Below are 15,739 nucleotides of genomic sequence, written 5' to 3'. Positions count from 1 at the left end.
TTGGTTGACGTAAATTGTACCCCATATGTGTCACAAACTATTTGGCAGTATAACACGGTAAAAAATACGGTTGCTTAACATTGGAAAACGGTTAATAATATAAATAATGACAGTTGATGAAAAATGGATAATGATACAGATGGTGTCAACAAAGATGATGAAAATGATAATGATGACGATTCCTCAGGAAAAAGGCGCAAAAGATTCATTACCTGTTCAATCTCGTTGTCATTCAGGACCTCTTTTAGCATCGTTTGCAAAGGCTTTTTGCCATGTTCACAAAGATCCATAAGTTCAGGTATTCCATCGATTAGCACTGGCGGTCCTCTAATAATCACAAGAAGAACAAGCGCAAATATATTTGAGGAACAGAGTTGGATTGGACGAGCATTAATGATAAACAAATAATGATGTATATACATACAAAGTAGGTAAGAATGAGCTGGGTTTAAATTACCGATGAGTATGGGAAGGAGTAACATCCCTGAGAATTGCTCAAAGCCTAATTCGTTGATAGCTCTCCTAATACTTGTTGGTAATTTAGTAGGCTGTGGCTTTCTTTTAAATTTGGTGAAAGACTGCATTCTAAGCCGAATTTAGGTTTAAAGCATAAAGTATTGATCAATCCAGTTATGTCTGTGTACACTCCTTTTGCAAAAGGCATAAAGTTTCATCCTATTGAAAAGCTAAAATTGACAAATGACCTCGGTTTTATGAACAGAATCAAGGTTATACGCAGAGACACATTCATGAACGTACATAGATAGTGATATACTATACACGATATACTGTACGTGCGGAAACGCACAGCTGTAGGAAGTTTAAGCCGACAATGCAAAGTAAAAACCCACTAGAAGTTTGTAACTGAGAACATTAATAAGGAAAGATGAAAATTCCATGTTGCCTTTGATAAAACATATGCCTTAAAGACTGTATTATGGATATTCCAAATTTCAGAATCCATCTTGAATTACGAGCAGAAATTCAAGATAACAGCCAAAAGATTATCACAGAAAGAACAATCGCAGATACTATGGCCTACAACCAATGATGTTTGGCGTTACTAGTTCGTGATTCAGTTAAGAAAGGATGAAGATTATAAAATAAAAGCATAGAGGAAGTTTTTTCCCAAAAATGAAACCTGAGCAATGCTACGACTAGGATCGAAAGAGGAACCCTTATCTTGCGCCTTTTGAGGCTTCAAACCGTACTGTATGTACAGACTGCATGTTCATTGCAATAAAAAAACATTCCTTTTCATTTTCTGAATAAACGTATCGACAAAAATTACCCATTTTTGGTTCTGATTTTGAATCGATCCAACAGGTCCTGGTCAATGGCGGGTAACTGCAAGAGCGGGCAATCGGTGTGCCATCTTCCTTGGTTCACCATTTGAATGATCGTTATTATATGCAACACATTGGCAAGCCAGCCTTGGTCAGCAGAAACATCGATCATTGCCTGAAATGGATCATCATCATAATCAGGAAACAGGAAAAATGCGGCTGCGGGTAGGGGGTACAAGGGGCGGGCTGTCGGCCTCGTTGTATTACATAGGACATGATTGACCGCATGTCTGCCGTCAACGAAGATGGCTATCAATTTTGCGAAATCGCAAATTATGCACGTTGCAAATACAAATTTCATTTCATTTGTCGTGAGAGCCAAGAACCAATCGGCTATTTCTCTAACACTCAAATAATTTATACCCTGCTTGAAAGCGACTCAAAAACGATCACGCTGGCTTTGAAAGCACAACAACAAAATGGCACACAAGCATCTACAAGCGGAGAGATCCTAAATAGTGAACACCAAATTTACACAAACCTAGTTTACTCTTTCCCATACCGACACTTGCAAGAAATTAAGACCATCGTAAATAAGATTGTAACATTCATGTGTAACAAGCTCGATGAAAACTGTCCCTTGCGAAAAATTTCAAAAATCGACTGAAACGAACATTGTTGCATTTCCTCACACCCTTTCCGTCCCGAGCCAAGTCAGTCTTGAGTTCTCTTTTTGGCAATACGTCCAATTTACCTGGTATCCCCCGTGACAAAATACTCGCGGGGCTTATTACACTAGGGCGACTTTGACCACAAAACAATTTCCAGACAGTAGAATAAATGTTGAAAATAGAAAGTCGATATTAAAAAATAGATATAAAAATAACAGAGTTAAATTTCCATAAAAAATGAAATAAGTGAGGGCGATGGCGAAGGATTTCAGCTTGCAAAAACTGTCTTGTGATTTCCATATCCTACCGCAAAGAGTCTCGAAAATCGGGCTCAGTCCTTCGTCGTCATTGTCGTTCATATTCAGCCGGCTCGGTTGCTCATGTTGATCACCTTCCTCCAAGTTAATCCTATTTTGCATTTGTTTACAATTGAAATACTCGAAAGCTGAGAATCTAGTTATTTAATATAACCACAGTTTGTTTTATTTCTGTACCTATTTGCTAAAACTAAACCTGTAGACCGAATCTTCGAATTTACTTAAAACATGTCTTTACATGCTTCAAAAATATTAAATGATGCCACACACTACCGGGCTACGCTCTAAAAAAATTGTGAGAAGTAATAGCAGGGAACATTTAAGCACCCGAAAAACGTACGAAAGAATGTGAATATTCGCTATTTACGCAAATCAATCGGGGTATGAATTCACTCTCCAACACAATATGAAATCTTGGTAATGATTAAGTTACATTTTCCTCTATATAAAACGCTCATATGTTGTTTCAAAATGGACAGCATGGAAGGAGAATGGGCTACAAGACACGAAAAGGAAGTTGATATGGTGTTTTCTGATCTGTTTGAAATGAGAGAAAAATAGGAAGTTGAAATGATGTCGCTAAATGGTTGTGAAAATGCTAAAATAACCTTTTTTATTTCTTAGAATGGCGATACGTCATCTTCAGGCAAATGTGTGAAAGCGTTTAGCGCTCGACCAGCACGACCGATCGGATTATAGTAACAATCACAGGATATCACCGACCGCCAACCGTGCTAGAGTACGCATGCTCAAAAAGGCTTGTGTCAGGCAACTCTTGCATTGCGAACATAAAAATACATATGAAGGTCTTTAAATAAAAACCGCCATCCAAAATTGTTGGTTTTTTGCTTACAGGTATGCCGTCCCAGTTACTTTTTAACTAATAAGTTAGTAGTTTTGAACTAGTTTTAACTAGTTAGTTTAACTATTATGTTTGTTTAAGTTCAAAAAATTACTTAACAAAACACTGAATCCAAGCCCCAAGGCAAATCAGGGCTAATTTTAACCTTTCTATTTAGTCAGTCGCCGTAATTGAATAGAGCTTTGTTAAAGAAACAGGCCCCAGGCCAGAAGGGATCTTTGGGGGGGGGGGGGGCGCAGAAAGTTTCTCATGGCATCGGGCTTGCTATGAAACCTTATTTGAAAGCCTGCTACATTGCAGACATCCTTACGGTTCTTCCAATTACATTCAAACAAGCATCAATAACATATATTTTTAGCAGCTTTGAAACATGCCACAATCCTTGAATGGTAAGTACAAGTAAAAAGCCCAGATACTTACCTGTAAGATTCGAATGGCTTGATCAAGCACAGATTTCGTGTCGGTAAGGTAATCAGCGATTGGGAGCGGTATTCGCGAGAAATGAGCTTGAAACAGTAAATGGGTTTTCGTGTGAGGGCTATCCAATGAATATTCGTCCACAGGCAATGGTACTTTGGCTGCAAGATCACTACAACCAAACAAAAGATGTAGCATTTACCACCTTTAACATATAAATCTTTTCATATTTCGAAATAAGGTTTGGACATATACAGTTCATGGCTTCAAGTAAGCAAGCGATCAACAAGCACATAGCTCCAAGTCAGTACGTTCCAACCTCATGGCCTTAACGGAAAACACAAGGAGAATATCAAGGAAGGTTGTTAGTAATGTTAAGAAAGTAGATATGTTCAATCATTGCTGCTAAGAAAGTTATTCTAGTGAGATTCTAGGGTGAGTTTTGAGCTGGCTTCAAAGAACCTATTATTCTCTTAGACAATGTTTTTACCTAAGGGATTTTCCAAAGGGGATTTCCAAAGATATTTCCGTCGATTCAAACTAGGTCAGTAGCGAAAGACCATAAGAAAAGGTAACCTACAATGAAATTTGGCTGAAGGTAGCGGGGTTTATAAGACACATACCTTACCCATCCAATACCTCCTGTTAGACTGTCCCCATAAAAGGGACAGGGTGCGATGCCAACGAAGCAGCTGGTTTGGAGTAGGGTAATATGGTTACCGGAGTCTCTTAAGAGTCGAGATCAAAAGTAGAGATCCGCAGAGCAAAAAGGGAGAAAAGGATAGACGGGCTCCCGTTGCTTCCACTGCTGTCGGACTTGACTCCTTACAGGGGCATTACTTTGAGTGTTATACAGTAAAACTAGTTTCAGTGAAACTAGTCTGTAAAATTGTTTGGTAATCATCTGCCTATTGGTTGATGAGCAAAAACACCCAACAGCACAAATAGGGACCCCCTGTCCTTCGACACTTTCAAATCTGGCAGGTCTAAGTATGTCACTGGTTTAGAGGCCTATTCAAACCACCTTCCACAAGCAAAACTAACACAGGTCTAAGACCCCGTTTACACGGTAGCGGATCATTTTTGAGAAATGAGCTTGGAACAATAATGCGGATCAGCCTCCCGTTTACACGACCCTCAAGTGATCCGATACACTTTTGCGCCGCTATCCGCATCAATTTTGATCCTGCTACGAAAGCAAACTAGTTTTGTGTTTTGTGCACCGCGTCGTGTAGACGCAAGTGATCCGCATCAATTCTCTTTTTTGGGTATGCTTCTTGGCACCGTATTGCGATTTTTTCATACTTGCTTTTGACTTTTTCCCAGTCTAGGCCTAACTGGCTTTTGAAGGCTTTGTAGTCAATAACAATTCTTATCATGTGCGCAGTTTCCAGTGTCCGTCCACGAAAAGCTTTTATCTTTACCATTGAAGTTGGCTGGTTGCTTCTTTGGTGGCATTTTGAAGTGCTGACGTTGAAAGAAACCACAGAGAATCTCAGAAAATCTTGGATAGCCTAACTGGTGATGAGAAACAACGTGACACAGAGATTTGGCGGGCTTTTGGTGCGCAGGCGCAATAGAAATATCCAATTCGATCGGCTACCGTGTAGATGGGAGGGTAATCCGCAACACTTTTGATCCGCTACAATGTAGACGGGAGGGTGCGGTAAATTTTGATCCGCAACCTTTTTGATCCGCTACCGTGTAAACGTGGTCTAAATGGATAATGCCCCTCTTACGCGATCAGATTTTGCCGAATTTGATTACCACGACCAAGAATCGAACGTGTTCTATTCCATTCGACAAACGGAAAAGTGAATGAAGTACATTTTATCTCATCCACGCTGCTACGTCATCCGAATTGCCATGTTCCGTATTGTTTCAATTTGTTTACAATCATTTTAAAGAAAGCATGGAATTAGCGCAGTCAAATTTCAGCCAAAAACGAAGAAACAGCATTATTCATTGCTGAATTCTCATGTACTTCATGTAGTCTTTCACAGGACGATCTTTCAGCCATTCTTTGTCCATTTTGTACGGTTTCGCCTCTTATTTCTTAATCTTTTCAAGCCAGTGCTATCTATAACTCTGGCAGCTGAAGCAGCCTGCTTCTTAATTTTGTACACAAAATTGAGGTGTTTGACTGTTATTTATTCGACAAAATCTGATCGTGTAAAAGAGGCATTCGATTCGACAAAACTGAAGCAAAACTATATTCGACATAATCGAATTCGACAAAATCTGACCGTGTATGAGCGGCTTAAGTAATAAAGGATTCGATACTCTTAGATCATTACGCTACTCGAGCAAGGGCAGACAGCTGCGGCTTTTTTTCAAGAATCACTCGATAGAATATCATGTTAGACAAAGCCAATATTAATAAAGCCAGAAGAGGCTAAGTTCCGGTAACCCATCCATGGTTTATCCCATTATCATCAAGATTGAAAAATGTCATCACTGAAATCTTCTGTCTAACGTTCTTCAGGCAAAAATGTTCGAGATAAAAACATCTTCAAAACATTTCGTTTGAAGGTTGGACTTGTATCCACTTATATCCCAACAGCGTATCGGTCTTATAGGAACAAGTTCAAAGGGGACCAGCAAAATTCAGACCACCTGAGCCTCAAATTATCTAAAAATAAAAATATAGCACCGCAGCAAAAATATTTAGCTCCTATAAAAAGGGTGTATTGTACAGCATTTATTTACCGATTCAATTGATCTTCATTGTGTCTCACAGGTAAATTCGTATATTCTAAAGCATCCTAGAAAATATTAAGAAAACAATGCATAGAATAGAATGTAATTGAACGTTATTGTAGTAGACTGATATATGGGTTACTTCCAACCTTGTTTATAATGTTTGTGACGGGCTTACTACTGAATCCAAGATCACTAAACAGCTTTAAACCTCAGTGTAAAATGGTAGTCTGGAGCAACAGGCTTCAACTGAACATTCCAATAAAAACAGGCTACTGTCAGTTCCAAAATGAACAGGAAGTGATTTTGGAAAAGAGAGTTGTTCTTATCAATTTATTGAAAACATTAGTTGAAAACATTAGTTGATACTATATTCTGGAGAAACAAAAATTGTTATTCGAGTGAGAAGTTACCATTCATGGTCTCATTTATAACTTCCACTTATATTATTTGTTATAATCCAACAAGTTCATGGAAGAAATCTCTTCGAGATGTATGACTTTCTGCTGCATACCAGGTCTGACTTTCATTAAAGAAATAAACGACACAGAAATCTCAAATCATAATAGAACTAAACCAATCAAAGACAAATAAATGCAGTTATAGAGTGGGGTAATCATATCAAATGTACTTACGGACAACACTTTCAGTAATTCTTCGACAGTATTTGAAGGTGCAAGTCTTGACCTGAACAGCCGCAACGTTTCATGTGACAAATAATAGTAAGAGGAAATTCTTCCAAGTGTTGTTGTTTCAATGGTTCTTTCATCCTAAATGACAGGGGAATTTCGTAATCAAATTGCACGAGAATGATGGAAATAAAACCAACCATGATCAATGGCGTCGCCAGCTCAAAAAAACTGGGGTGGACAAAAACAAATTTTCTCGGCCAGGCACTTCAGACTCTTGGAAAATCCTTTTTTAGTATTTTCTTATCTATTTTGTATTTTCACAACGGTGGCTTTTTTGCCAGTGCAAAAATCGAAATCGATCTGATCGGCCCAACTCAGCCCCCCCCCCCAAAGATTTCAATGGATTTCGAGAAATTAGAAAATCGACTCCTGGGAAAACTGGGGTGGACATGTCCACCCGAATCCAACCCGTGGCGACGCCACTCACCATGCTAATATCAGGACGAATGGAAAGATCGAAGTTAAAGTATTTTCAGGGTTTAAGAATACAGAAAATGCAGAGATAACAGGCGGGAAATACAAAAGTAAAGGAATAATCACCTCTGCGACTTCAATGCAGAAAGACCTCGCTAATTCGCAGGTAGATGTTTGCACTAAATTGGACAGATATTCGTTGATGGCGCCTTGTGACGTATCAACCAGGGTGTAGTACGTAGGATTCATCATAAGCCGTCTGAAGAAGTAGGTCCACGTGAGATAGTCCATTGCATCTTGCTTTGATGTTATTGTCCCAGCAACGACCTCGGCGTTCAAGTGGTCAGCAAGGACATCTACCAAACTTGAAAGACAGAATCGTGTGAATAGGGGCTCAAGAAAATCACTGGCACACGCAAAATAAATGGATCTATACAAAGTATGCACCTTCTCTGAGTTTCAAGCTCAATTTGCTAAGGGTCAAGAAGATATCACGGCTCCACAGCTGTGGTTCGATGGAAGTTATCCAACGATGTAGTAGTTTTAAGGAAGGTCGATGCATAACTTGATTAGAATTTAAAAAAGCGGAATTTAGTGCTTAAACTTTTCTTTCTTTCTTTTATTGAAAAAAAACGAAACTTCTACTAAAAAGATACAATGAAAAATTTGAGGAATGTAAATAGGCCGAAATTTCATTCAGAGAAAAGGTTGAGGTGTTTTCTAACTCTGAGTATTGCCTGAAGATTGCATTAAGAGAGAAGCTGGCAGCAACGACTTAGTACATTACAAAGCTGCCCTGCTGCATATTACAAAGCACAAATTAGGTGTAATGAATGTGTTGCCTTTGCTATCGACGTAGCAATATATTAAACACCTAGCATTCAATTCTAGCAACTGTTTTCCTTTGGATTGCATAGATTTTTACCTTAGAGATAACATAGAGACCGTATTTTTCAAAACGTTGATGGAAATTTCCAAATCAATAATGGAAAATATAGAAACATAAGAAACTCCAATCTTCATTCACTGCGAAGATCAACCAGTTGTGTTTACAAATTTTTGTGGCAAAAAAATTAAATTGACCTTCGCAGACCACCAAAATTAGCATGATTGCAACCAGTTCTATATCATTATTTCTTCAAAAACCACAATTCCCTTTCAGGTTGTACTTAACAAAGTAGAGTTAAGCTCACCTCGACTCAACAGGAAACGGCTCATACAAAAACTTTTTGTAAAAATGCTTTTTCTCTTCTTGGACAAAAATGGAAGCGATTCCCTGATCATCAAACTGGGGTCTTCCTGCTCTTCCAATCATTTGAAGAACATCTGTAATTGGAAAATCAACATAGCGGTGCGTTTTGCCATCGAAGAATTCGGTGCCTTTTACTATCACAAGATGTGCAGGAAAATTGACACCCCATGCCAAGGTACTTGTTGCAACAAGAACCTGAAAGAAATCAGTAAATTAAATCAGTAAAAGGAAAGAAAAGAAATACATTTAAATTTGGATGTTTTTTATGTTCAAGAAAATTGATTACTTTGTTCAGGGTACCTTGAAACAAATCTAAAAACAAAAAACAAAAACTCCTCACGCCAAGGTACTTGTTGCAACAAGAACCTGAAAAAATATTAGAATGGACGAAAAAGAAAAAAAAATCATTTCATTTTGGATTTAAAAGTTTCTAATTTTCAAGAAAATTGATCACTTTGTTTGGGGTAAATTGAAACAAATCTAAAAGCAAAAACATTTGTTGGGGAAAAGCTTTCCTAGGAGTCGGGGCACTGATTGGTCAACTATACCGGTCTTGTGCTTGCGTTTTTCTGATTGGCCTATTTCGACCCACAACTGGGTATATATTTTTCATCGTGTTCTTTCCGACCCTTATTCTGACGTTTTATGCTCTGAGAAGTGTCAGACGAAAAAGCTTTTAGTATGTTGTAAAATAGTTGCTTTTTTCAAAGCCATTTTCCTAGGAGTGTAGAATTTCAGAGCAAAAAATGCAAAAGACATTAATAGTTCTATAAAAAATTAATTAGTGTTAACGTGATAGAAAGCAAATGAACTAAATACGATATATGTGAAGTTCATTAATATTTTTCGAGTAAACCCATGGTGTAGCTTTGTGTTATATTGTCAAGTACACTGCTGTATGATACCCACTATAGTCAGCCCTAGATTGGTTCATCAATCTAGCTCAGGGATCAGTTGCTATTTTCGGTAAAAGAAAATAAGTTTGTAAGATCAAGGGTAGACACGTGGTAGAGGGTAATGCGGAAAGCTTTATTGGAGATTTCTTTCCCTGTTCTCTTAAACGGAGAAAACATTGTGAACATTAAACACAGTGATCTACAAAGTTACCTGGATTTTTTGGTTTTCAAACAGCTCTTCGGAAATTGCCCTGTCCTTTTCATGGAGACCAGCATGATGTAACCCAATTCCAAATGACAATGTTAGCTTGAGGTTCTGATCACGAACACAGCTTACTAAGTTCATCATCTATAAATAAATTGGGAGTACAACTTTAATTATCCAAAATATGCGAAAAAAACGAACCTACTGGATATTTATAAATAAGTTCTAGCGAAGTAAATGCACCTCTTGCAAAATACTGCTTCGATCGCTCGCTAGCTACTCACAGAAGCAAACAGAAGTACACACTTCCCTGTCAAAGTACACACTTCCTTGTCCTTTGGAATCACATTCTTGCACATTTCTGTTTTTGGGGCTCTAGAAGAAGCACTACCAAAGTGAATTGCGAATTCTAAAGTCAGTGATTTCGGTGATTAAGACATGCAAAGTATTGGTAAACTAACCTCTTCCTCTGCCATGTGAAGCCACTGTTTTGGATTATCATCCCCAGCTAGATAGGCAATCAGGTCCAATGCAGTCAGCCTCGTCTGCCTTCTTGAAGACACAAAAATCAAAACTGGTTTATCGGGAGAATGTGTCTTGATCGCTTTGAAGGCCGGTTTGTTCATTGTTGCCATACGAGGGCAGTAGTGCTTGCCAGGAAACCCAGCGATGTGCACTTGAAGGGGCACAGGCCGTACCGATGGACGGAAATTGAAAAGACCAACCTTGGAAAGACCACAACACAGTGAAATAACACTATATATGAAATGTGTTACAAATTGGCCGAGATATTGCCACAAGAGCACAGACTCTTTCCCCATCAAATCTCTTTAACTTGGTCTCACTTTATGATTTACAGAACAAAGCAAAAATAGCAGCAATCTTTAAACAAGCTTCAAATCTTTCATTGGCCGTATCTTAAGCAATTTTTAGGATATTTCATTGATTTTGCATTTATTTCATTGTTTTCTCTCAGGTTACTTGGTGACAAGTAAAAACCTCTCAGCAAAGATTCTTCATGACCACGCGAGCTGGAACTCTTAACGGCATCCTATGCACAGTCCTAACAGTCTCGCCACAACTCGTTACAAAATAAATTTTAATTTCAACTATTTCAAAACAGATCAAAATAAAAACTCTCACATTTTCAATACCAAGCCAATCTGCTAGATCTCTGGCGTTTGCAAGTGCTGTTGACAAACCCACTATACGCATTTTTTTAGACGTATGCGATGCAATGAAGTTGGTTCTGGATACAATGACTTCCAAAACAGGACCACGCTCATCGCCCAGCAAGTGGATTTCATCAATGACAAGTAGCGAGACGCCTTTGACATAGCTACGAGTCTGCCAGCTACGACTCACTCCGTCCCACTTCTCTGGGGTTGTGACGATTACATCGGCATTAGCAATAGCTCTTGTGTCTGGTGTGACGTCACCCGTGAGTTCTACAACCCTATACACAAATGAAAAGGAGGCAGTTGAAATGTGAAAAAGACCAATCTGCAAAGACTAGTGAACAAAATCAGGAATGTCGTTTGCTAAGCACTTATAGATTAAAACTATGCCCTGACAAAAAGCAAAATGTAAAAACAAACTTCTTGGCATGTCAAACTATAACTCTTAGGTGTAAGCTGGTGAACAGATCAATCAAGAGTACACAGCCTGCAATTTTTGCTCAATACCATCTAAAATCTATTGATATACCTAATTGAGGAAACTTAAAGTTATTCAGCTGAGTTTTGAAAAAAAGTTCCTAGATATACTTGTATAAATAGTAGGGAGTGTCGCCTTATAACATAGTTAAGATCAGAAGTTCTCAACTTACTTTTTCCCAAGCTTTTTTTCTAGCCGCTTTTTCCAGTCATCTATTCTTTCCTTTACAAGAGCTTTTAATGGAGCAATATATACTGCCTGCAATAGAATACGGTTTTAGCATGACAATAACTTTGACATACATCACTTTTTCTAAATCTTTAACCTGATAGAATATTTCGATATCAATTTTCATTACACATGCATCTTTCACTATACGTCATTTCGTGTAAAGAATAGGACGGTTCTCAGTTGTAACTCTGAGTTTCACGCTTAATGCGATCATCAAGCAACTTATCGATTTGGCTAACAGTTGCCTGGTGATCGCATTAAGAAAGTTTGGTCATGTCAGGGACTCGAATCATGGACCCTTGGGTCTGTAGTCAGCTACCCTAACCCTAAAAATAGCTAGAACAGCTCAATAAATTCCAATCAAAAGGATTTTAAAACACTTTTAGAAAAGAAGAAACCGAAATGCAGGGTTGGAGTTGTACATTGCACAGTATCACTTTGAACCTGATCAGCACATAGTTAGAAAGCGCATATCCACTATTCTTGACCGTTTGCCACCTACGGCTTTTAAATATGGGTTGACTATGCCATTTTGAAACATAGAGGGACTTACCTTTGTACCAGGGTATTCTCTAAAAGTCCTGAACATGGCCAGCTCTGCAGCTACAGTTTTGCCACTACCCGTAGGAGCACCAAGAAGGACATTGTGATCTGTGTAATACATTGTATGGAATATCTGCGTCTGTACTGGATTGAAGTGACTGAATTTATATAGCATTTCTAGCTGGGGATCCTTAAGCACAGTAACTGGCAATGGATGAAGAGGCAGCAATTCTGTGTGGGGTGGATGCTTCTCCGGAAGAATCAGGTGCTTAAAACTCACAGCGCAAACGGCCTCAGCGCCTAGCCATCTATCAGAAACCATTCGTATGAAGTACTGGGTTGGTAGTGGCTCAAAGATTGGAATTGTGAATACTAAGTATTGGGGCTCTTTTGATTTCACCTGAAAGAAAAAGCAGATATTAATAACGGGAGGTACACATTGGCTGTAATTTAACTTAACTTCTGACTTATGTCAAAATTATGTCAAGGCTTTGGTAGGCATTATTTCATTTCAATTTTATCTGTGACTGTTTCACAGGAAAATGGACGTGAATGTTCTTACAACCTAACCACAAGACCTGAAACTCGCACAATTGTTTATGTTTGAGAAACAAGTATCCCACTTACAAAAAGATAAAAACGAAAAAACGGAATAGCAGAGAGTGAGGCAGGCATTTTAAAAGTGGTTTTAAGAGTAGTGAGGCAGGCTTTTGTTAACTTGGAAATGAATTAATTTATCAACGAAACAAACACGGAAATGAAACAGAATACGTAAAAAAGGCACGTTATATTGGATTAGAAAAATGTCCTTTAAATGAAAAAAGCTATACGATGCAAAACATACCTGATCTCTCATTAGCATGAAATACTCTGAATGATAAATATGATCATTATCAGGATCCTCCACCCAAATCCACCATGGTTCGTGCACTGTTCCGTGTACCTTGTCGTTCCATACGAAATCCGCTACAATCATGAGCCTTACACGGAGTACTGTCCTAGTTATAGGTTGAATATTAGAGCCAATTGATACCGTAGGGAACTGGTTCACCATTGCCTTGATCTTTCCACCCATTTTAACATGATGAACAAGAAGTCCTGAAATTTGGGTTATAACGTTTTACACCTAAATATGTTAAATATTTGATATCAATATAAATAATCACAAGAGCTAATTATGGAGACCACATAGAAATTTAGATAGTTACAATTACCCATTTAAGATATTTCACACTATATTAACAAAAAAGGAGTATTAAAGGCAATCGACTGATATTAGAGCGACTTAAGTCATCTGTCAATCAACTACTGCCCAACCAATAAGCGTCCTAGGCTGCGTATACACGATACCGGATAATTTTTGATCCGGATAAAAAGTTATACGGATAGATCGCGTTTACAAAGTGCCGTACAACTCTTGATACGGATAGACTTCCCGTTCACACGAGTACGGATTAACCAGATTTTTCTCAATGAACGGCTTCTGTTCAAACTCTCTTTGCATATTCGCAAGTTTTCAATCCATTCTTCTGGTACTACAATACCATTGAAAGAACTTCCCCACTAAGTGCATACTCTGCCAGAACTTTGCCAAAACTTACGCAAAGTGTTCTAATCAACAACAGATAGTAATATGCTATCAAGCGAAGTAAGCGAAGCTTTTGCAAAAAGCGAAGCTTTGCGCCAAAATTTCAGCTTCCGAAGAAAACTTATCCGGATAGCCCGTTTACACGATGCCAGATAACTTTAAGATCGTCTAGCTAGACGGATCAAAAGTTATACGGCTAAGCGAATCAATTTTCGTACGGATAGCCCAGTATTCGTGTAAACGGAAAGCCTTTCCGAATAAGGATACCCGGATCAAAAGTTTCCCGGCATCGCGTAAACGCAGCCTTAGCTGTATTACGTAAGAGGTATTGATTGGCCAAATGTTGATCGACAGATTGACAGATGGCTCAAGACAATATAATCTAAACAGAATCTTTTAAATCCAGATTAATCCAAAACCTTGATTCCAGATAAAAGCAAAGAAGATTAGAAAATAAGCCTCTTCAGAATAAAAAATAAAGCAAATGTCAGAGTCAAGAAAAGAACTTAAACAAAGTAGAATCTAAAACATCAATTAGAGAAAAAAGTTTAACTATTGACATTCGATCTCACAATGAGAATGTGAATACAACTATCATCTAAAGAGAAATAACAAAAAGTAACGATCAGGAATTTCACAATACCGATTTCTTTTGCGTCCATGTCCCTCATTCGATCAATTGTTAATTTCTTCGCTTCAAGTTTCTGCAAAATCTCAAACGTCATTCCCTCGAATTGACGAAGCGGATGCTCAAAGTCCCAAATCTGTTTATCAACCACCTTGCTGAGCTTCAGCAATTTGTGTGTCATAGCAGGCCAGCCTTTCTTAAGGGCCATCTCGAACAAAGCTCTGCAGATTCGGGTACAGTTCTGTGACAGGATGTAAGAAATCAAACAAAAAGTCGTAAAAATTGATGGTAAGGCAATTGTTCACAAAGATATTAGAAAGTCGACTAAAATCAGGAAAATCACTACGACTATTAGTTTGCTTTTGCGGGGCCCAAGTGAACGTCGACATGTTATTTATCAAATGAGACTATTTATTTCTATTCATTGCGTTAAAGAAGGCAAACTTTGAAAATATAAACAGCTCTGTACTACGTTGTGTTTTAGGCATTTGAGTTGTCAATTTTTTAAATCTATAAAATATGGTGTTTTCTTGTGTTTATGGGCTATATTAATCAACACGAACTCCTTAAGAACTTAAAAGACACTGGAACGACGAAAGAGGCAGTGTATGCAGGTGAAGTGGCAAATTGCACTTGTACTGCACCAACTGCCTGATGAGGTAGGCAGACCCCTCCTATCTTGCTGCCTCTCCATTGTTGCCTGGTGTGATGTTGACTTGGTAGTTTTGGTCGTGGACTACAAATCACAAGATGTGTGGTTGGAATCACTACCATGACCAAACATTCACTTAGAGTGAAGAGAGTCGCCAGCTCTCTGTTATTCCAGGCCTAAAAACCACGAGGTGTTTGACGCATCGAGCGGAAAGACTAGGACATTCTTTAATACGCACAACTTCACTGTGCCCAAAACACTAAAAGCTATAAAAAAACCAAAAAAACATTCTGAGAATCAGTATAATACTAGATACCTGTGCAATGTATGACATATCCGAGACAAGAGAAAAACTCTCAACGGATGACTTTGAAATGTAGGACTGGAGGAGCACGTTAACTTTGCCATATTCGTTTTCAATTCCACCTTTGACAGGGCCTAACCAGCATTCCGACAGCAGCCTTTCCAGCTCTGGGATTTCTTCCTCGCGAACCTGAAAACGTTTGATTTGAATGAATAAACATTGTTGTGAAAGGTTTGCTAGTTGACGATAGATAATATTGACGAAAAGCACCATCAACAGGATTACTCTTGTTTACAAAATTGAGGACAAGAAAAGGCCAGTTGTTGTCATGTCGTCAGTTACAATCCAGGACACTATCTATCATCTGTAACAAACTAAAGTCACAGAAACCACAAACAAATTGTTGAAAATTACTGACTAAGGCT

General features: G+C 38.4%; 1 protein-coding gene across 1 annotated transcript in view; it reads right to left on the bottom strand.

Annotated features, from left to right (window-relative positions):
- Positions 1-15,739, bottom strand: part of LOC135685602 (activating signal cointegrator 1 complex subunit 3) — a 32,655-nt gene that overhangs the window by 2,144 nt on the left and 14,772 nt on the right. Inside the window, exons 16-30 of the mRNA XM_065201585.2 lie at positions 15,327-15,503; positions 14,374-14,599; positions 12,987-13,240; positions 12,153-12,542; positions 11,541-11,626; positions 10,856-11,168; positions 10,174-10,437; positions 9,719-9,856; positions 8,553-8,806; positions 7,486-7,723; positions 6,889-7,023; positions 6,263-6,318; positions 3,557-3,725; positions 1,292-1,461; positions 213-327 (exon numbers count right to left, since the gene is read on the bottom strand). Coding sequence (XP_065057657.2) covers positions 213-327; positions 1,292-1,461; positions 3,557-3,725; positions 6,263-6,318; positions 6,889-7,023; positions 7,486-7,723; positions 8,553-8,806; positions 9,719-9,856; positions 10,174-10,437; positions 10,856-11,168; positions 11,541-11,626; positions 12,153-12,542; positions 12,987-13,240; positions 14,374-14,599; positions 15,327-15,503 — 2,985 coding nt within the window. The remainder of the gene's footprint in view (positions 1-212; positions 328-1,291; positions 1,462-3,556; positions 3,726-6,262; positions 6,319-6,888; positions 7,024-7,485; positions 7,724-8,552; positions 8,807-9,718; positions 9,857-10,173; positions 10,438-10,855; positions 11,169-11,540; positions 11,627-12,152; positions 12,543-12,986; positions 13,241-14,373; positions 14,600-15,326; positions 15,504-15,739) is intronic.

This window comes from Rhopilema esculentum, chromosome 15 (assembly GCF_057945365.1).
Source record: "Rhopilema esculentum isolate cy_ngs chromosome 15, ASM5794536v1, whole genome shotgun sequence".
Lineage (NCBI taxonomy): Eukaryota > Metazoa > Cnidaria > Scyphozoa > Rhizostomeae > Rhizostomatidae > Rhopilema > Rhopilema esculentum.
The sequence above is the reverse complement of the archived record's forward strand: the minus strand, read 5'-3'. Positions and strand labels throughout refer to the sequence as shown.